This window comes from Zalophus californianus, chromosome 4 (assembly GCF_009762305.2).
Source record: "Zalophus californianus isolate mZalCal1 chromosome 4, mZalCal1.pri.v2, whole genome shotgun sequence".
Lineage (NCBI taxonomy): Eukaryota > Metazoa > Chordata > Mammalia > Carnivora > Otariidae > Zalophus > Zalophus californianus.
Genome location: NC_045598.1, coordinates 97,945,012 through 97,966,906, shown reverse-complemented (window position 1 = coordinate 97,966,906; position 21,895 = coordinate 97,945,012). Strand labels below are relative to the sequence as shown.

General features: G+C 46.6%; 1 protein-coding gene across 6 annotated transcripts in view; it reads right to left on the bottom strand.

The window, feature by feature from the left end:
• Positions 1–1,088: 1,088 nt before the first annotated feature.
• MAB21L3 (mab-21 like 3) overlaps positions 1,089–21,895 on the bottom strand; it is a 42,966-nt gene continuing 22,159 nt past the window's right edge. For 4 of the 6 annotated variants that reach the window (XM_027582815.2, XM_027582834.2, XM_027582841.2 and 1 more), the window contains exon 7: positions 19,421–21,756. In XM_027582815.2, coding sequence (XP_027438616.1) covers positions 21,523–21,756 — 234 coding nt within the window. In that variant the 3' untranslated portion in view covers positions 19,421–21,522. Of the gene's footprint in view, positions 1,191–17,599; positions 18,207–19,420; positions 21,757–21,895 lie in introns of those variants that run through there. The other 2 variants (XR_003517948.2, XR_003517947.2) reach the window with 2 other exon arrangements.

Here is a 21,895-nt window from a genome sequence, read left to right as displayed (position 1 = left end):
ACATTTCGGAGACCAGGTGATTTGAGAGGGTCACTGAAGCAAAGAGAAGTTGTCCAGGGTCAAGTGCGAGTTGGGTCCGGTGAAGGCTCACTACTTTCCTCTGCTCTTAAGCCAGATTTGATATTTTCCTTTGAGGAGAAAGAGGGAAGCATGCGGCTCCTTGAACTGAGGAGTTCTTCATGCCCCTGTTCCAGACCTCCTGCCTTCCTGCGCTCTCAGATGCAAACACTTGTGCTCAGAGCAGACCCCTAGGTGCCTTCAGTGCAGAGAGGATGGACCATGACCACTTCCTGAGCACCAGCAAATGGCACCAGGGAACCCCAGCGGCCCAGCACTTTTTGCCTGGATTTCTGCAAGGTCCAGGTCTCAGATGGATGTCACGAGACAAGTAAGACCACTTGTACTCCTAGAGCTTAAGGTAGCGATGGGCACACAGCAGATGCTCATAGCTTCTCACTGCCTTCCTATGGCTGATAGCAAACAAGCGATGGCCCCCACAGCTCCAGTTACCCACGTCTGCTGAGTGTGAATCCTGAGCCGGCATGGTTCTGCATGCTTTGTATGGACTGTGTCATTCAGTGTTCCTGGCCACCTTCTGAGACAGGTCCTCCTCTTAAGCACGTGTTATAGGTGAGGAAACTGAGGCACAGAAAGGTTTGCTTCCAGGCCACATAGCGACTAAGTGATGGGGCCATCATTTGAACGTCCAAGCATCTAGCTGGGAGGCACAAAGTCCTTGGGCGCGGCCCTCAGCCCCTCTCCAGCTTCAGCTCCTGACACTCTCTACCTTGTGTCCCACTAACAGGCTCTGTGTCTTCTTCCTCTCTCTGTCTCTGTCTCCCTGTCTGGGCTGTTTTCTACCCCTCCCCCATTTCAGCACACCCTTCTCCTGCTCATACTTACTTCTCTTTTCAGGTCAATTTCACCTGCCACCTCTTCTTGGAAGGCTCCCCTTATCTGCACTCCCAAAGTCCCCAAGGCTGAGCCAGGTGCCCCTCTTTTGTGCTTCCATATGTGGAGGGCCCTCCCCCTCCCCCAATCACCATACACACTGCACTTGCCGTGGGGTGCATTCGTTTTCTCCCACATGTGACTTTTGTCCCCTCGAGGCAACAGTGAGCTCTTCTCCAGCATGGTGTCACCAGCACCCGGTAGTACTTGATCGTTGCTTGATGAATTGTAACCTTCACCTGTACAGGGCCAGAGAAGAAATGCGGACTCTTTCACTTCCTCGCCTCCTCTTCCTCCCAACCCTTTAAAAATACGAAAACCATCCTTAGCCCGAGGATCACACGAAAAAAGGTCGTGTGCTAAATTGTACCTGCCGTTCACAGTTTGCTGGCTCCACGGTCATTGGGTAAGAGATTTCAAAACAAAAATATCATTAGTCAAAGGAATTCGGTGATTTTCATGTGAGAGCCGTACTGTCATTTCAAAATGGGGGGGGGGAGGGCGGTGGATGTTTTAATGGTTGTCACAGTGACTGGGGGAGCGGGGGAGCAACACTCGGTGCCCAGAAGCTGGGGATGCTAAGCATCTGGCAATGCTCAAGGCAGGCCCCCAGAGCGACTCCCTGAGGAGCACAGCCTGACCATTTGATGCTTCTCTCTCACTGCTTTCTGGTAGCAATGAGATTGCCTTGGCAATTCACTGAAAGAAAAGACAGTAGAGAACCAAATCCTTCTCAGAGCCAATTATTTAGGTAGTAAAGACAGGAGAAATGAGAATATAAGCCTTGAGGCAAGGACCCTCTTCAGTTCTTCATGGGATTCCTGGCACAGTGCGCAACACACACAGGCCTCCGTGTCTGTTCATCTTGCCCATCAGTGCTGCTGAGGCTTGGCAGAGGGCTGCAGCACCTCAAGACCTGCTGTGGCTGACTGGGTCTTCCGCAGTCTGTCCCAGAGTAGGGTGGGCCCTGAAGAGCTGGAAGCTCACCTGAGGAGCCTGAATGGAAGCAGGGATCCCTTAAAATGGATCATAATCTGTCCTGAGTGGGCCAGATCCATCTGTAAGCCTGTCCCCGGCTGAGTTTGCAGGGGCACGAAGCTGTGTCCTGGCAGCCTTCATCGAAAAGGCATCACCAAGCCATAGGCAACATGCAGTGGGGAGGTTTAGTTAGCAGTCAAGCCAGTAAGCTGAGAGCAGCCTACAGAACTGCCTGCTGGACTCCCCCTTTCTCCCTCACTTCATCCCCATTATACATCTGGAGTTTATGCATACACTGCTATTTAAATAACTTAGGTAAAACCTCACATTCTCTCCTCATGAAAATGAATCCAATATCAGTCTGAAACCATTACTCAAATGCTTGTAGGCACTTTAGAAAAATGTACCAGTTAGTACGAAAAGGTTCATTCTTCCTTTCGAATAGCTTTGACCATAGTCTCCTAGGCCATACAGACCTTAGTTAGAACTGGACACAAAAGGTTGAAACTGCTTCTAGTCCCTATAAGCCATGGATTTCTTCACTCTCTTGGAGTCGTCATTTCCCCATTTGTAAGGCCAGAGTGACTGATCACTGCCCAGCCTTTTTTCAGGGGGTGATTCTGGTAATCTGAAAGAGATGTGGCCCGTTAAAGCCTTTTATGAACTATAAAGCACCATGAAAAACATAAAATCCCTTAGGATGTCTTGTTTTTGCATAAATCAGAATCTGGTTCTTCCTAAAAATTTCTTGTGCCTTAAAATTATTCCTCTTTAAAACAAACTAGTTATTTGCATGAGAAAACAGGTCATATAGACCTTTCATTTTGGGGCCAGATGGTAGGTACCAAGATTAGCTCCATTTTCATAGCATCATTTGGAAATTCCATGGTGGGATTTCGCAGTGTCTTTTATTTCTTCATGCAGTACATCTCCATATCGAGGGTTCTACAACTGCCCAGCTGTACTAGGTGCTAAGATTGCTGCCTTATCTTCCCCATGTTGTGGCCACCCCTAGAGAGTTTATGTAACTTGCCCCCCAAAATTCAATAAGAAGTCAACCATTTTCTTAAAATTTTTTTCTATAAAATTAAATCTAGTTATTTTAATCTTTGCTAGGAGACTTAAAACATATTTCCTTCTTGTTAAATCACCAACATATGCACAATCAGTCTTCAGTAAAAAACAAAATATGCAAGTGCAAAGTAAATTGATGGGAGAAATGCAAATTCAAAAATCTCAGAAGCATTGCTTTTAGTCTGTTTTCTTATGTGCTGAAAGCAGACCCTGCAAATCAGGTTGTGCAGAAAAATAGGAAAGAAGGTGAAATATGACTGACAACCCCAGAAAGAATGAAGAAGACGTGGTTATGGATCCCCTGGAATTCGTTCTCTGTGGTTGAGCAGTCCTGTGTCTCAAGAGGATGGGAGCTATTTTTATCTTAGATGAACCCCTCTGTTCCTTGATGTAGTGAGCCCAAGCCCTCCGGACAGGAGCAAATATTTCTCTCCTACCACTTTCCATTCCATCTTTGGCTTCAGTGACTCTAACATTCCCCTGACTTCTATAGGCCTGAGAGGCCCAAATCTCAGAGCTGATTCAGCTCATGTCCACAACCTGGCTGCGTGCTCCAGGGTTGGCCAATGAGTTGCTCTAGGGTTTTGAGTCCTTAACTTCCAAGTTCAGCTCAATTTCTGACGAGGCAGAAGCACAGACCATATCTGTGAGGTGGCAGGATACGAGGGAAGTAGAATACTCTTTCACTGTTAGCTTTATTTTTGTCACCCACCTTCCCTTCTGCTGGCCCAGAAAACACTACTTGTTTCTCTACAGGCTTTGGGAGCTGCCTTCAATTTCTGGAACAGTTCAGTCCTGTCCATCTGATTAGTTCACTCCCCAGACACCTGTGAATTAAGCAGGCCAAGTGCACCAAGTGGTAGCAGGCTCAGTGGGGCATCATGGAAGAGTGCCCAAGGGCAGGGTGTACTGCCCCTGCCAGGCAAAGTTCCCTCTAACCAACATGGTGCTACCCTAAGATCTTCACTATGGAAATCCTACCTATTCTCAAAGCCCAGTTCACACCTTTGACCTTGATCACCTGGGCTGGAAGAGACTGACCCCCCGTGGCAGCCCTTCTCTGCACCACGTAGAAGCTTCTTATCACTGACCACCATGCATCCCATTTGTTTGCATGAGGGTCTTAGTTTTCCTTCTGAACAATCAGCTCCTTGAAGGAGGCTGGATCTATGTCTCATGCAGCCTTACACTCCAAACAACACCTAGCCTGGTACTTTGCACACACGAGGTGCTCAATAAATTATTTCATTTCTAAAATAATGGCTTCTTTAGATTTTTACAACTTTCCTAAGTTTAATGGTTATAAAAACATATGTGGGGAAATCTCTAAACACTTGAAAATTAAACAAAACATTTACAAACAATCCATTAGTTAGAAATCCTCGAGGAAAATTAGAAAATATTTTCAATGCAATGAAAATAAAAACATAAAATATCAAAATTTATGGGATGTACCTAAAGCAGTTAGAAGAAAACATCAATGCTTATATTAGAAAAGAAAGGTATCAGATTGATCATCTAAGTTTATACCTTAAGAAATTAGAATAGGAAGAGCAAAATCAGGACAAAACAAGAAAAAAAAAGGGGGGGAGTACAAAAGAAGGGCAGATATCAATGAAATGATAAACAGAACAATAGAGAAAATCAATGAATCCAAAAGGTGGTTCTTTGAAAAGATCAACAAAATCGATAAGCATCTAATAAAAAGAGAAAAAACACAAATCACTGACATTAGGAATGAGAGCCTACAGGTGCTGTAGACATTAATGAGGTAATAAGAGAATTATTGCAAACAACTCTACACACGAATCTGACAATTTAGATGAAATGGACTAATGGACTAATTTCTCGAAAACTACAAATTACCAATTCAGTCATGATGACAAGGGTTATCTGAATAGTCTTATCATGATTAAAGACATTGAATTCATAGTCAAAAAACCTTTTAAAAGAGAAATCTCCAGGCCTGCGTGGTCTCACTAGTGAATGCTCACAAACATTTCAAGAAGTAAGAGCAAGGGGCGCCTGGGTGGCTCAGTCAGTTAAGCATTTGCCTTTGGCTCAGGTCATGATCCCAGGGTCCTGGCATCGAGTCCTAGGATCAAGCCCTGCGTTGGGCTCTCTGCTCGGTGGGGAGTCTGCTTCTCCCTCTCCCTCTGCCTGCTGCTCCCCCTGCTTGTGATCTCTCTCTCTCTGTCAAATAAATAAATAAAATTAAAAAAAAAAAGAAGTAAGGGCAAATAAGGAGGAGCACTCCCCAGCTTGTTTTAGCAGCCAGCATTATCCTAAGATCAAAGCCACAGAGCGACAACAGAAAACTTTAGATCCATATCCCTCATGAACATAGATGCAAAAATCCTCAACAAAATATTAGCAAATTGAATCCAGCAATATATGAAAATAGTAATGCATCGTGACTAAATGTCCTTCAATGAGTGAATGGGGCAATGATATTCCTCCATATTCTCACTGTGCTGATGGTTACACAAATCTATACATGTGTTACAATGCACAGAACTGTACACACACACACCAGGCAATTTTACTGTATGTCAATTTCTAAAATAAAGTTTAAAAATGGGTGTGTTTTGTGTGTGTGTTAGCTCTCTGGTGATAGTCACTAGCTTTTGTACAATACCTTCGCCAAAGTGCTTTCAGATACGTTTCACATAATTTTCTCACCAACAATCACATGAGATGTATGTTATTGGTCTCATTTTACAGATGGGGAAACTGAGTCTTAGAGGGGGGAACGTCTTCACATGTACTAAGGAGCAAGCTATGCCACAGGTCGAGGTCCTCAGTGCAAAGTCCCTCTCAGCAGAGTTCCTGTGAGCTCTCCTCTGGCTCTCTGCTTGGACTCCAGACGGTGGTGGCAGTGAAATTCTGTGTGCCCCCTACCCCCACGCCACCCCCCTCAATGGAAAGTGACTACAGAAGCAATTGTGCCCAAGGCCAGTGGCTGCCAAGACCTCACTGCAGAAGGTTTTCATGAGTGAGAACTTGCAGCACATGGAAGCTAAGGCAAGCTCCTGTCTACAGCAGCTAATCTCCGGAAAGCACGGTGTTCGGTCCACCACAGCAGAGACTTCCCCCACTCTCTAGGTGCCTGCTTTCCAGAGCGTTTCTTTTCCTTCTGTGATGATCTTTCTTCTGTAATCCCCTAAGGGTAAGGTATTCTACCAGGCTCCACGTAAATGCAGAAGTGGAATGGAAGAGCAAGAATGAAGACTGCTAGAAGATTCCATTCAATTTTCTTTAGTTCCCAGCAACTTTAAGACAGTTATCTGCAATACCCTCTACTCCCCATCCCTGCTCTACCCCAAAAAGCACATGTGTGTTAAGAGAGGAGGAGAGAGCAGAAACTGGGGGAGATGCCCTCTCGGGCCCTAATTCATTGAGGTGGTCAGGGAAGAGTGAGTGAGGTGCCAAGAATACACTAATGAAAAATGCACTAACGACAGATTGTTATACACTTGTATATCTCTCCCCTTCTTTCAATTCAGTTAATATTTATCAAATATCTGAAGGGGTGTATGTGTCCACGTAATGGCTTATATCCCCTCTCCATCAGAGTAGATCTTGATGGTCAAGAGCCATTTTGAGGGGACTTACTTTTTAAATGGGATAACAGTTCAAGATGCCTCAGGAACTTTTGCCAAAAGTCTGGAACCCATCAGGAAAGTTTGGACAAGCAAGGGGCAAGTGTATCTCCCAGTGGCCACCGGTGCAGACCTTACCCTACTGCGATTACATCTTTTTGGAGTGATATCCTTCTTCAAAAGCTTGATTCTGGCTGCAGCATCCTGAGACTGAGTCATTCCCTCCCATTCCAACCCTACTGGAGTCAGTCTGGCATGGGGGCTGCAGGGATAAATGAATTTCGGGAGGCACTGAAGATGTAGAACGGAGTCTGAGACGCTGTGCAAGGGAGCAGTGGGCTAAGGGGGAAGTTTGCAGCGCCTTTGCAATCTATGTTTGGTGAGTAGAGACTGTAGGCAAGGCACATTTCATGTGCTGGCATGAGCAAATCATGGCAAGGGGCACGGAATGACTTTCATTTTATTTTGTCTGGGAGCATGAGGCACCAGGGCATGCTTTTTAGGGAAGGCAACTGTGTGTCTCTGGTGCTTGCATCGACAAACCCTAATGGTTGGAAGAGGGGCAATCCTAGGAGGACATATTTTAGGGAAGAGTAAGAAAGACCCAGTTGCTTTTCAGGCAGCCTAAGGTTACCCTGGGAGCCTAGGATTCTTCCTTCCTTAAGGACCCAGAATGGTAGATTTTGAAATAGTATTAAAATATTCCTATCTCCAGCAGCTTTCCTCTTTAGGGAGCAGATAGCCTGTCTTAGTGTTCCCCAAACAAAGTCAGGCAAAGGACCTGGGGTAATCCGGAATCCATTTTATGGTTACGGGCTGTTTTATTTCAGTCTGAGAAGCAATTTCTCACACGCTGTCTCATTTGGTTTTCCAATTCCATGAGGCAGGTTTTATGAGCCCCATTCTACCGATGAGGAAATCAAGGCTCCGAGAGATTAGGAACATGCTCAACTTCTCTCAATAATTATACGGTAGAGCAGGGACTAACTCCCAGGTCTGTCTGCGCAGCGCCCTCCCATGTCCTCTGTCGCCTCTCCTATATGGAGCAAGGTTCTCAAACTGAACGCCATCTCTAGGGATTGCGAAAATGACACCCGCAAGATGAGAATTTCCTTGTACTTCAATTCTGAATTTAACAAGTGAAGACCTTAGTTGGTGCTCCACTGCTGGCCAGGAGTATTTGTTGAATGTTTCCCAAATCCAGCCCTGCCTCCCTCCCTCCCTTCCTTCCCCCCTTCTCACAAACGCATACTGAGGCACTGCCACCCACAAGTCATGGTGTTAGGCATCATGGAAGTTACAAAGATAAATGAGAGTCAGATTCTTCCTCCAGGCGCCTTACAAGGTTGTATTTAATCACAAATAGGCATGTTACAGTAGAGCGTATCGAAGTCAATAGATCCAAGGGCTCCTCTGTTGTACTTATGGGAATCTAGAATATCCTTGTTTGTTTGCATATATTCTGCGGCCATCAACGGCAAGCTCCCTGTGAGTAGGAACACATCTCTACTCACCACTGAATTCTCAGTACCTGGAGCAGCACCTAGGACACAGTTGGTGCTCAGTATCTGTTAAATGAATGAATCAGTGAGAAATTGATCCTTAATGGGGATCTCCTAGAAAGTTGCAAAGAGAAACGAGCATTTGTACCAGGCCTTGATGAAGAGGGAGGCGTTTTAGCCAGTAAAGTAGCTACTTGTATTCCAGACAGAACGTGAAGAGCGTGGCACTGAGCTGGGCCGAAACGTACGGTACATGTGGGAGGGAAGTGAGGTTGGGCCTGTATCATCAGGACCCGGATGGCAGCTGTTTGTTGGGTTGGCCGCGGGAGACCATCCAAGTGTCCGTAGCGGGGAGAGGCTGGCCAGACCCATGGGTTAGTGTGACAGACCTGGCATGGATCAGAGCGGGAGTGACAGGAGGGAGGCTGTTGGGGGTATTTGAGGTGGCAGCAAGAGTCCAGGTGAGAGGTGACTGAACTCAGCAGAAGTTGGGGGGACTAGGGACAGAGGGCACTTCACAACCAGAATGTTCCAATCTCAGGGAGCAGATGAATGTGGAGGTTGAAGCACAGAGGGAATCGAAGAGGATACTGAGGGGGGCACCTGGGTACTAGGAAGAGGAGCCAGATGAGCGGAGGGGACAACCGTTTGTTTGGGGCATCTCATGCTTGAGTGCCCATGGGATGTCTGGTAAGAATGTCCAGCCACCTATCAGAACGTCGGAGAGATGAGTGTGGCCCGACAATGTCAGCCCTTCTCATCTGCGGGTCAAAAACAGCCAGTGGAGCTGGGTTGCAGGATTACAGGCTGTAGAGCATCGGCCTTGGAAGGGGCCTTGGAACTCACTCCTCTTCGGAGGCCCAGAGAGGTTGGGTGACTTGCCCAAGGTCACACAGCGAATTGGCCCTCCCTAATTCTTACAGGAAGTCAATTATCTTGTAGGTGATTCGAATATTAAAATTGAAAAGTTGCTAACTTGCGTCTCTCTCTGTGCAAAGCTGATTAGGGAACTACAGTAATGAAATAAAGCAATTGATCTCTGTTGGTGAACTTAGCTGCCACCCACGTGAGAGCAAGGTCCTAAAGGAATCAGGTGCAGGATGGGCGGTGGCTTGGATTTTGTTTTGTTTTGTTTTTTTAGTATGCTTTTGTCCCCTTGGGTCTCCTGCATTCAGCACCCCATGAGGGCCACAGCCACAGATGATCAACTTGCTTGAGCTCTGAATCCATACCCTCTCAAACTTCCAAACTCCCAGGAGGTGGAGGAAAGAAAACCAAGACCTGTACTGTATGCCAAATTCCTTTCTTCCTCACCTAAATGACATTGGTCCCGCTACAAACTCTAGGACTTTTAAGAAAAGCAAACAAAACCCCAGCCACATGCCAAAGGTCATCTGGCCTGGGGTGAGAATGAATGATTAACTCCTATGAAAGAGTGAGTTTTGAGGATTTTTTTTTTTTTTTTTTTTTTTACAGCGTTCAAAGGTACAACTTGAAAATGTTAGCCCAGGGCAAATTCTAAGACAGCTCCCTCCCCCATCCCATGTGCTCCACCCAATCCCTTTCCCTCAAGGACCATGATCCGTGTCCATGTGAGGAGTGAACCCTGCCAAGGGCAGAAGGTGTGGGTCAGTCCCTCTCCCTTGGTCCCTGAGGGCTCATCTGACTGCAGAGGGGGCAGGGAGGCTGAAGCTTCTACCTGGAAGGCCTGGTCTGCTTTGTCGCCATGCATCTCTCCGGGCCCCTGTACTGTGAGAGATCCATGGAGACAAAGGCACAAAACATGGCTTCCCCTGCATCCAGCAGGGTGAACTTGAGGGAACTCCTTTTTCTCTCTGAGGCTCCAAATGCTCGTCAACAAAATGGGTTTACGATGCTTACCTACCAACGACATAAGATAGAGCAGAAAGCACACAAAAATGTGCTTGGTGCATAGGAAGTATCAGCACACCTTCGAGTCCCTTCCTTTCCCGGAGCGTCCCCTTCCCTCCTAACCCTCCTTCCCAGACGCCTCGGGGCTTCTCCTTAGGGGTCTGTGAGGACAAGGGATTATAGGAGCACGGTCTGCCCTTTCTCTTCCTCAGCCGGTCCACTCTTGCCGGGTAGGCGCTGGGCGCCCAGCAACGCACGGATGTGCCACGGTCGGCTGGGGGGCCTGGACTCCCACGGTGCAGTCAGAAAAGAGGGGGGCCCCGGGAGCACGCGGTCAGCCCGGTGGGTCAGAAGGGCCTTTCCAGGCGCCAGGTGAAGCGACGGAGGACCCCAAGGGCGCAGGGCTCTGCGGGGGGTGGGGGTTGCTGGCTGGACCGCTCAGGGCAGGTGGCATTGCCTGTGCGCAGGGTCCGCAGGAGAGGAGCCGCGGGCGCCCCCTGCCGCTCCGCAGTCATACAGCGCTGAGCGCGGCGGCGGACCTCTCTCCCCAACGCAGCCCCAGGACTCTCCGCACCCCCAAGGCAGGGTGAGGGGTGCACCCGTGCCCCGCCCCCATTGCTCCTCCTCACTCCGTCAAGAAACCATGTCCTGGTCACCAAGGCCACAAGTCACTAATGGTAGCCCCTGGACAGAGAGAGTCAAGGGCAGAGAGCTTTCCTGATGTCTCTTGATCCACCGTGTGGGCAAGGAAGAACCTCTGGGAGAGAGGCAGGAGAGGGGAGGGAAAGGCAAGCTGAGAAGGTGTCATGATCCCAGCGGCGCAGGAGCCCAGAACCCAGCTCTCTTTGACCCCTGGCCACCAAATGACCCAAACTGTGGATTTCCTTAGAGAAGAGCAGGTGGCTTGCTCACCTGATCTCTCAGGTGTGAAACTACACTGCCGTTTGGGTCGGGTGCTCCGCCTAATACCCTAATATCCCTCGATGCCCCCAAGAGGGAGGTGACATTTTGCATGATATTCGAGAGTTCTGCATTATGCCGTGAAAGTGTTTTGTTCCTTTACAACACCATTCACACAGGAGCACCGCTCTTTTGTATTTGGCCTTCAAAGGTTAGGTCCTGATAGAAGATTCACAGGTTACAAAGCCTGAGAACAGAAGATATAAGCTCACAAAAGAAAGTCATGCAGCCAAAAAATGATGCTGGTTGAATGAGAGGAAATGAATGGTCTAGACCCAGAGACAAAGAGAATGGGACAGAGACCTTCTGCCAAGAGCCCTTCTGTTTGTCCCTATGCTTGGCAGGAAGGGAGGGTGAAGGCTTGAACCCCTTTCTGATGTGTTTGGTTTAAATGCAAAGTGTGAGGGGCGGAAAGGGAGATGAACCATGAGAGACTATGGACTCTGAGAAACAAACTGAGGGTTCTAGAGGGGAGGGGGGTGGGGGGATGGGTTAGCCTGGTGATGGGTATTAAAGAGGGCACGCTCTGCATGGAGCACTGGGCGTTATACGCAAACAATGAATCATGGAACACTATATCAAAAACTAATGATGTAATGTATGGTGATTAACATAACATAATAATAAAAAATAAATAAATAAATAAAAGCAAAGTGTGTGTGTATGCATGTGGGGGGGGGGGGTTGTTGCTCACACAGTCCACAAAACGCCGGTGTTGGATCCTGGCTGAGCTGACTACAACAAGGATGCCTCAGTGTTCCCCTAGGTAGCGCCAGGGAGGCTGAAAGAAAGGCATCCAGAGCCCGGAAGCAGCTTTTCTTCCTCTAAAGCCAAGGATGTGATTCCTCAACCCTTTGGAATATTACTTCATGGGGGAGAAGAGCCTGGCCTGAGCATCTGAAGACCTGGGTTTGAGTCCAGACCCAGCCAGGAAGTGAAGCCTATTGTGGGGCAAAATCATTCATTCATCCCTTCATCTAACTATCCATTTAACAAATATTCACTGAGCACATGCTAGGCACCAGGCACTGTTCTCGGTGCAAGAGATGCAGCAGTGATCAAGATGACTCTGCCCACGAGAAGCTTACATTCTGGTAAGGAACAGGCAACCCTCTATGGGGAGAGTAAAGCAGGGTGAGGGCGCAGAGACGGTTGCTGCTCAGGGAGGAGGGGGCTATGTTGGCTTGCGAGTCAAGGGATTTCTGAACACGGGCAAACAGGTATGAAGGCCTGGAAGGGAAATCAAGAGTTCAGTTGCGGACATCGCAAATTTGAGCAAATCATTTTCTCGCCTCTCTTCTGGCCTCTCCCTTCTCACCTCAATACAGCAACGGATTGTATAGGTCGCCAGTGGGTCACCAGGGTCTCCTCCATTGTGATTAGGGCTAATCCTCACACATCCCCATGCCTTTTAAACCCACTAATAGATTCTGAATTCAGAGAAAAGAAGCAACAGTACCCTTTTAATTCTCTTTGGGAGAGAGGGAGAGAGAAAGACCCCACAAAAGCAGGTCCCTGTGTCCTACAAGAGTTCTTCCCATGCTGATGTCCTGATAACCATGGCAGTAGAATCAGGGTGGAGGGCGAGGGGAGCGAGTCAGCACACAGGCCCCAGATGAGGAAGAACCACCAAAAATGTCTGACCAGCCAGAGTCTGATTTGGATTTCAATTCCTACATTGCTTAGGTTTGCACTTCAGAAGTTTCAGGGGCTTCTGAGCGAAAAAAAGCATTTTAGGGGCACCTGGGTGGCTCAGTCGTTAAGCGTCTGCCTTCGGCTCAGGTCATGATCCCAGGGTCCTGGGATCGAGCCCCGCATCGGGCTCCCTGCTCGGCAGGAAGCCTGCTTCTCCCTCTCCCACTCCCCCTGCTTGTGTTCCCTCTCTCGCTGTGTCTCTCTGTCAAATAAATAAAATCTTAAAAAAAAAAAGCATTTTAGACTTCTAATTACAAACCAGCTCAAAGTTTATGATCTGAGCCCCACAGTTCAACCTGTCTGAACCCCCAGGTACCTGCACTCTAAATGTAAAGACCTCTACCATCTCAAGTGAGAAAATTCTATGATTCCACCATTTTGAAGGAGAGAAAAAAACCAAATGCATGTAAAAGTCCAAGAAGCTTGAGACCTGAATGGATAGTTTCTGAAGGAGTTCTGCAAACATTTTCATTCAACATATTATTTATTGGGCATTTAGTATGTGCCCAGGCTTGTAAAGACATAACCCTGAAAATACAGATGAAGTCTCTTTCTCACAGAGATTTTGCTCTAGTGGGAGATGATAGATAGACAGACAGATAGATAGACAGACGTAGACAGAAAAAAGAAAGGAAGAAGGGAAAGAATGTCCAGGTGGTGCTGGATGCAATGGAGAGAAATAAAGCCAAGCAGGAGGCTGAACATATCAAGACTGGGGTAAGAAGGGAGTAGGGACCAGTGATACTAGTTTGTATAAGCAGGTTAGGGAAGGTCTTCAGAGGAAACAAGTAAAGAGCCCTGCAGTGGAGTCATGCTTGGAGTGTTCTATTAAGAGCAAGGTGTGACTGGAGGTGGGTGTGAGAAAGGAAAAGAGGAGATAGGTTCAGGAAGCTCAGGGGTTGCAGATCATCTGGGCCTTTGGATTTTAGGATGAGTGAGTTGGGAAGTGATTGGAGGATTGGGAGCAGAGGAGTAACGTGATCTGAAAACTGAAGAGGACCCAGATTGTGAGCAGTGGGCAGAGACCAGGGAATCCCTGGGGCATCAGACTCCACATCAGGATACTTGAAGCTCTAAAGCAATCAGGCATATTTGTTCCACCAAATGTTCAAACCAAAATCATCATGAGAAGCCTGCACCATTGTTGCTGGAAGCTCCATTCACTTGTGCCCTGCAGGGTTATTGGTTGTCTGCTGTGTGCTACACACTGGGGATTGCATGGGATGTAAGACATTCTGTGTGTGTGTGTGTGTGTGTGTGTGTGTGTGTGTGTGTGTGTGTGACAGGTAGTGGCAAGCAAGCTGGACTCCAAATCCAGGGTCATAAGAGCAGATAACATGGGAAGGGGAGTGATAAGAGCCAAAGCCCTGCAGTCCTTGTTGGGAGAAAAAAAGATATTGGTTAACTTTTGACTTCAGCCTATAGAATTAATCTATATGTACAAATAGCCTTGGTAACCATTAAAAGGACAGAGAGATAGCATGTGGACCTTAGAAACTAGTAAGAGGGAAAAAGAAGTAGAAAAGGGGGGAAAAAGCCCTTAATTTTGTATTTAAAACAGCAAGACAGGGGTGCCTGGGTGGCTCAGTCGTTAAGCGTCTGCCTTTGGCTCAGGTCATGATCCCAGGGTCCTGGAATCGAGCCCCACATCGGGCTCCCTGCTCCGAGGGAAGCCTGCTTCTCCCTCTCCCACTCCCCCTGCTTGTGTTCCTGCTCTCGCCGTCTCTCTCTCTCTGTCAAATAAATAAATAAAATCTTTAAAATAAATAAACAAATAAAAAGGCAAGACAGTGGGGCAAAAGACAGAAGAAGGTTTAGAAAATGGGTCACATAGAAAGTACAAGAGTAGCAATAAATCCAAATGTGTTAGTCATCAGAATAGATGTAAATGGATTAAACATTAGAGTCAAAAGACCTCAATTGTCAGATGGTTTTTGTTGTTGTTATTGTTTTTAGAAAATCAGCCATTTATAAGAGACAGAATTATCAACAATGTAAAGATACAAAGAGGTTGAAAGCTAACTGATGGAAAATGATACACTAGGGCAAATAAAGTGGTGGTGTCCTGATAATTAGTATCAGACAAAATCAATGTTTACGCAAAATATTTACAATAGTTAAGAAAAAGGCAGTTTACTGGGAAGATACATAACCCTGTGTGTCCCTAATAATATAGCCTGAAAGTATATTAAGCACAAGTTGTCAGCACTGTAAGGAGAAATTAAAAAATCCACACTCCTAATGGGAAATTTCAAAACTCTCTCAGTAAATGTTGGAAAACGCAGCCAAAAAGAAATCTGAAATATACACAAACTTTGAGCAATGCATGATCTAACTGACATTCCTTGCACCTTGCATCTAAACTTGCGTATGTACCCCCTTGTATGCACGGACCAATGCAGAAGCACAGGGTTAAAAAGCCGGCCTCCACAGACATCCAAGGATCGGAGCCTTCAGACCACTGTCTTTTTTTTAAAGACTTTTTTTATGATTTTATTTATTTATTTGTTTATTTATTTATTTGAGAGACAGAGAGCAAGCAAGCAAGCTCGAGCACATATGAGAGTTGTGGGGGGCAGAGGGAGAGGGAAAAGCAGACTCCCCACTGAGCACATAGCCTGACTCCCCTGGTCTCTTTCTCACAACCCTAAGATCATGGCCAAAATCAAGAGTCCTAATTGAATGAGCCGCCCAGGAGCCCCAAGACCACTCTCTTTGACCATAATGCAATCTATTTAGACAGCAGTAACAAAAACAAGGAAACCCAATATGTTTGAAAATAATACTTTTTAAAAACTTCTAAGTACCCCATGGGTCAACAAGGAAATCATGGTAGAAATCAGAAAATAAATAGAACTAAATGAGATGAAAATGCAATTTACCAAAACCTGTGGAATGCCAGTAAAATGGTATTAAAAGGGAAGTCCTATACTTAGAAAAGAAGAAATGCTGAGGAGTTCTGAGCTAAGTATTTAAGAAGTTATAAAAAAAAGAACATTAGAATAAACCTGAAATAGACGGAAAGATATAAGCAGAAATTAATGAAAAACATATGAAGATGAACAAAGCAAACAACGATTACTTGATAAGTCTCATCAAGAAAGAGGAGTACAAACACATCAGAATTTAAATAAAGTGTTATGAGCAACTTTTTTGCCAGTAAATTTGAACACTTTAATGAAACAGATGAATTCTTGGTAAAATACAAATTAACAGGAAGCTCAAGAAGAAGTAGAAAATCTGAATATTGTTTATCTCTAAGAGGAAATAAATAGCTTAAAATCTTCCAACAAAGAAAACACAAGGTTCCCAGTCAGCTTTTTAGGTGAGTCTTACCAAACTTCCAAGCAAAGAGATTATTCTAATTTTATCAGAATTTAATAGAAAAAAAGAGAGAGAATATTTCCTAACTCTGGTGAAAGGCAGAGCAGTAAAAAAAAATTTTTTTTTTTTTTCCACAACAATATATGTTCTCCAACTTACTTCAGGACAGCTTTTTTCTTATAATTTTCTTTTTTTTTTTTTCATTTGATGTATAATGTATTATTTGTTTCAGGGGTACAGGTCTGTGATTGATCAGTCTTATATAATACACAGCGCTCACCATAGCACATATGCTCCCCAATGTCTATCACCCAGCCACCCCCCCACCCCCCTCCACTCCAGCAACCCTCAGTTTGTTTCCTGAGATTAAGAGTCTCTTATGGTTTGTCTCCCTCTCTGGTTTCGTCTTGTTTTATTTTTCCCTCCCTTTCCCTATGATCCTCTGTCTTGTTTCTCAAATTCCACATATAAGTGAAATCATATGGTATTTGTCTTTCTCTGACTTATTTCACTTAGCATTATACCTTCTAAATCCATCCATGTTGTTGCAAATGGCAAGATCTCATTCCTTTTGATGGCTGCATAATATTCCATTGTGTATATATATATATATATATATATATATATATATATATATATATATTGCATCTTCTTTATCCATTCATCTGTTGATGGACATCTAGGCTCTTCCCATAGTTTGGCTATTGTAGACATTGCAGAGCAGTAAAATTTTAGAGAACAACACAGGAGCAAGCACACCTCCATGACCTTAAAAAATGGGATTTCTTACACAAAATACAAAATGCGCTCCACTCCACAGAGAAAGTCACTGAAAATTCACCTTCATTAAAAGGGAGCTACCCTTTTAATTGGTGTTACCACTTCAGAAAATATGTTGACATTACCTCACTAATTTAAACATATATATATATATACACATATAAATATATACACTTTGAACTTGAGATTTCACTCTTACATATCTACCCTTAAAAGACCTGAGTGCATCAGAAGATACATATAAGAATGTGCGTAAAAACGGTTCAAATCACTAAAACTAGAAACAACCCAGATGCCCAGTTACAGTAATGTAAATATGTACAGTGGCATAAGCTCGCTATTCCACAGCGGTGAAAAGGAACACACCACTGCCGCCTCCGTGCACACGGGAGACTCTCAGAAGCACGCCGTGGACGAAAGCCAGTCACAAAGACTGTGTATAGTAGGATTCCATTTATATGAAGCTCAAAAAAATGGGCACAACTAAAAAGACATCCAGATCCATGCAGGTCATATTTTGTTGATTCTAAAATACACTTTTCACATTCTAATCTCCCTAAACGGGGGGGCGGGGGGGGGATGCATCTTATAAGCAGCTGCGTCTTGCAATGACATTTAGCAGCACTTTTTCTTTCTTAGACATGAAATAAAGACTTGCCTCACAATTGTGGGGGGCTTAGGTTCAATGAAATATGATAGGTAGTCGAACTATAAAGAAAAGCAGCAGAATGACTAACATAAAATTGGGGAGGGAGGGGGCTAGGGGGCGGACCGGCACCTAGAATTCTATAGTACTGGCCAAATGCTATTTTTCACCTAGATGGTGACTATATTGGTGTCTGTTTTATTGTTCTTGAAACACTCTCAACTCCAACATGTATGACAGCTTTCATGCAGAAGCGGTATGTGGAGGCAAGGAAGCAGGGCCACGTGTGCAATAGCTCAGGAAGCTGGATGGTGAAAGGGGGGAAAAGGGGGCGACACTTGCAAGAGGAAATGGAGGGTAGGATGGGCGCTAAATGGAAAGCCGTCCCTGAGATGTTGGGCGGCACAGTTCCAACGAACGAGGAGAAGTCCGGAGCTACTTCCTCTGGTGAGCAAGAGGGACAAAGGGACAAGATGGGTTTGTGGATTTCGGGGTGGAATCCTGCGCATCTTTTCTTTTGATGGCTTCTAGACTATTCGTGAAGGATTTATACATGGGGTGGGGGTCCTTACCAGGCCTGGCAGGGATGGGGCAATGGCCATGGCGAGTTGGTGTCTAAAATGCTAAGCACGTATTCCATGGTTACTACGTGCCAGATTCCGAAATGAGGAGCTTCTGACATCCATTATTCTGCTTACCCCCCTCCTCAGAGCGGCGAGGTAGCTCCTCTCTCCTCAGGCCTGGATTTGTTGCCCAGCGTTGCCATCACAAAATACCACAGACCACATGGCTTACACGACAGAACGTTATTTCCTCACGGTTCTGGAGAATGGAAACTCGAGATCAAGATGCTGGCAGTCCTGGCTTCTCCTGAGGCCTCACTCCTTGGCCTGCGGAGGGCCTTCCCTCCCTGCCGCAAGCGCGCCCACCCCTTCTCCACAGGAACGTCAGCCCTGGTGGATCGGGGCCCACCCTAACGGCCTCATTTTAACCTGGTGTTAAAACCTAAAGAGATGTCTTTAAAGGCCCCATCTCCAAACACAGTCAGATTCGGAGGTGCTGGCAGTAAGGGCTTCCACCTACGAATTTTGGCCGGGGCACGGGGAACACAGTCCAGCCCCTAACCATACCCATGAAGAAATGGAGACGTCGTAGAGAGGGGTGAACAACTTGCCAAGGGCATACAGTTGTGTCAGAGCTGAGATGCAAAGGCAAGCAGGTCAACAACAGGGGCTGACTACCAACCATTCCACTCTAAAACAAAAGGTCTTTTGGAGAATTAAAAAAAAAAAAAAAAAATACTGACCAGAATAAAGGAATAATATCAGACTTTTCAGAGCCAGGCACTCTGTTCCTGTAAACAGAGTGGATGGACTCCTCTCTCATGGGCTCCCTTTGAAAGTCTGAGCTTTAAGCACGGACACTGTAATTGCTGGCTAACCTGGCAGGAAAGGTCAGTCATTGAGCATCAGCTGAAACCCTTCGGCCAGAAGCCAGGTTTAAGTTATGGGCTGAGGAGGTTGCCACCTACTGGGCTCTGAGGGGTATGGGTGGGAAAGAGGCTCTTTCCATAGGCAGTCCTCTACTGCCCTCTGCTGCCCAGCAGAGGAACACCCAGGAATCGACAGACAACCCTGCTTCCTTCAGAGACCCCAGGCGGATAGGGAAAGGTGGGGAAAGGTGGGGAAAGGTGGGGAAAGGTGGATAGGGAAAGGCTGGAATCTGGTCTGTGGAGGATGTCAGTTCCACTCCTCCCCACACACATACACACATTTCCAATCAATGGTCCAGCCAACTTTCACTTCTTGGCATTTGTGACCGTATTGATAAACTTGCATCAGGGCGCCTGGGGGGGCTCAGTCCATTAAGAATCCTACCCTTCATTTCCGTTCAGGTCATGATCTCAGGATGATGAGATCAAGCCCCATGTTGGGCTCTGGGCTGGGCATGGAGCCTGCTTAAGTCTCTCTTCCTCTCCCTCTGCCCCTCCTCTCCCAACAACCACAAAAAAAATAAATAAATAAATAACCTTGCTTCAGTTGTAATCATCATTTAAAAAAATTATCCGCTACCTTCTCAAAAATGATGTTTCCCAAGGCCCTAGAATGTGAGAATTTGAATGCATGTCTTGATGACTTAAGAAAACATGGGTTTGCTCATTGTTTCATGTTTTCAAAAATTATAAACTTATTGTATGTTTGAAAGGATTTTTTTTCAACATTTTCAAACCATGATTTCCTTTGTGATAGCCCAGAGCCCCCAACATATGGTTACAGTATTTTTGTAAAAATATTTCAATTTCAAATGTGCCTTTTCTTTTAAAAAAGTCAGTAAGTAGTTCATGCTTTTAGAAATTTCAGTGTTACAATTAACATAACAATAAAATAAAATTTTTAAAAAAAGAAATTTCAGTGTTACACACTTGGGGAAAATGTTCTAAGGAATAAAGGGTTCCCTTGAATTGAGAAGCATATATAAGTGCCAGGAGAAACCGCTGACCTGCCCAAACTCTCAGCGATCCCGGTCCGTATGCTGCACGGGATGTGTGGCCCTGTGGACGTCAGTGAAATTCAAAATGGGGGGCTTACTGTCCTTCGGTGCCTCGACTCTTGTGTGGGTCCCTAGGCCTCCTTTATGCAGCCCCTGAAATGGGCATTTCAAACGCAAGTCATGAACAAAGAAACAAAATGCAAATCAGATTAGGATCCCCTACTGCTCTGGGAGAGGCCAAATGTCACGCGGCTTTGACTTTAGAATAAAATAACAGGGGCGCCTGGGTGGCTCAGTCGTTGGGCGTCTGCCTTCGGCTCAGGTCATGATCCCAGGATCCTGGGATCGAGCCCCACATCGGGCTCCCTGCTCGGCGGGAGTCTGCTTCTCCCTCTCCCTCTGCCTGCTGCTCTGCCTACTTGTGCTATCTCTCTGTCAAATAAATAAAAAATCTAAAAAAATAAAATAAATAACAAACTCCTTACCAGCTTTACCAGGCCACGTGATCGGACTTTTTCCAGCCCCTCCCAGCCTGCCCTCGCTCCGCCTCCCTGCTTCCCTTCCCATTCGGCTGTTTGCATTTTCATCCTTCCAGGAGCTCTCTGTGGCTCTGTTTTCAATAGTCTGTTTATTTCCTTCAGGGCAACTTGCTACAATTTGTAATAACCGTGTCTGTGTATCTGTCATTCACCTCCTGTCTCCATTAAGGCGCCGCCCCCCGACCAGGCACGTCCTTTGTCAGTTTCGCTCTTGGCGGTATTCCCGGTGCCTCGTGAGCATATAGTTATCACAGAGTGAAGTGAGCAAAGGCAGGTAGTGAGAGGTGAGTGACACCAAGTCGTTCCAAGAATACCCTGCCCCGGGGCTCAAGGCAAGGGGAGTCCCTGGCAAACAGAACTGCACTTTCATCTTTGACCCAGACTAGTCAGCAAAACCACCTTCTCCCTACTTGGAGGACAGCGAGGAAGCAGACGCAACCACAAGCCCGGAACCACAGTTCGGGAGAACTGGAGGGCAGCAGGGTCCACACAGGCGTGCCAAGCCATCAGACGCAATCATTTAATTAGCAGTGTTGGGGCCCATCCGGGAGGCAAATGCCAGCTACCAACCAATGAGTAACACTTGGTGTTGATCCAGTGCTTTTCCCTGATGAGGGCCCCAGCGCAGTCCCCCCCCCCCCCGCCCCCCGCTGACAGCCCGGCTCTGAGAAAGGTATATTCACAGCTGCATTTGACAAATGGAACAAGAAGAAGAAGAACCGAGGCCAGTGGGCTGGAGACCCACTCCTGGGCCGCAGGCTGGTGCCTGGCCTTCCAGTGGCTCTCGTCTCTGTCCTCTCGGGCAGACAGTCGGAGCCCGAGCAAGGCAGAATACATTCAGTGCTGCCTGTCATCAGCTCAGAATCAGTGGCTTGGGGAAGCCTGAGGACAGCTGTCCCCAAGGGAGGTAGCTAGTGAGGGCTGGAACACTTGCTTGGCTCCAGGGAGGCCTGGGTCACACATCTTGGGGTACAGCTTTCCCCTCTTAAGCGCTCCTGGGTCCATGTAATTTCCTGTGCCCTAGGTTGCTTCTCTCCTGGGCAGGATCCTACAAAGAACGAGGTCAAGCCAGGATAAAACGTCTGAGAGCCTCCCAGGCAGGGGCAGCTTCAGGGCAGGCTGATCTGGGGGTTCTTCAGGAAGAGGGCCAGTCTCTGGGCCACGGCGTCCAGGTCGCCCGAGTTGGCAGACCGGAGGAGGTTGCTCTTTCGCACGAAATAGTGCTTCAGAAAGTGCTGGCTCACGCACTTGTGCAGTTTCCTCACCAGGCGCAGGAAGGCTTTGCTGAAGACCTGCCAGTCCTTCAAGTGTGGGTATTTCTCACAAGTCCAAAAAAGCACGGTCTGTGGAAGGAAGAGGTAGTGTCAGACATCGTTCCGGGCCACGGGGGAGAGTATCTTCGGAAATGTTACTGAGCTCACGTGGCCTTGGAAGGAGGGAGAAGGGAGTCACCCAGGGCTAGGAGGCTCCGCCATGATTTCA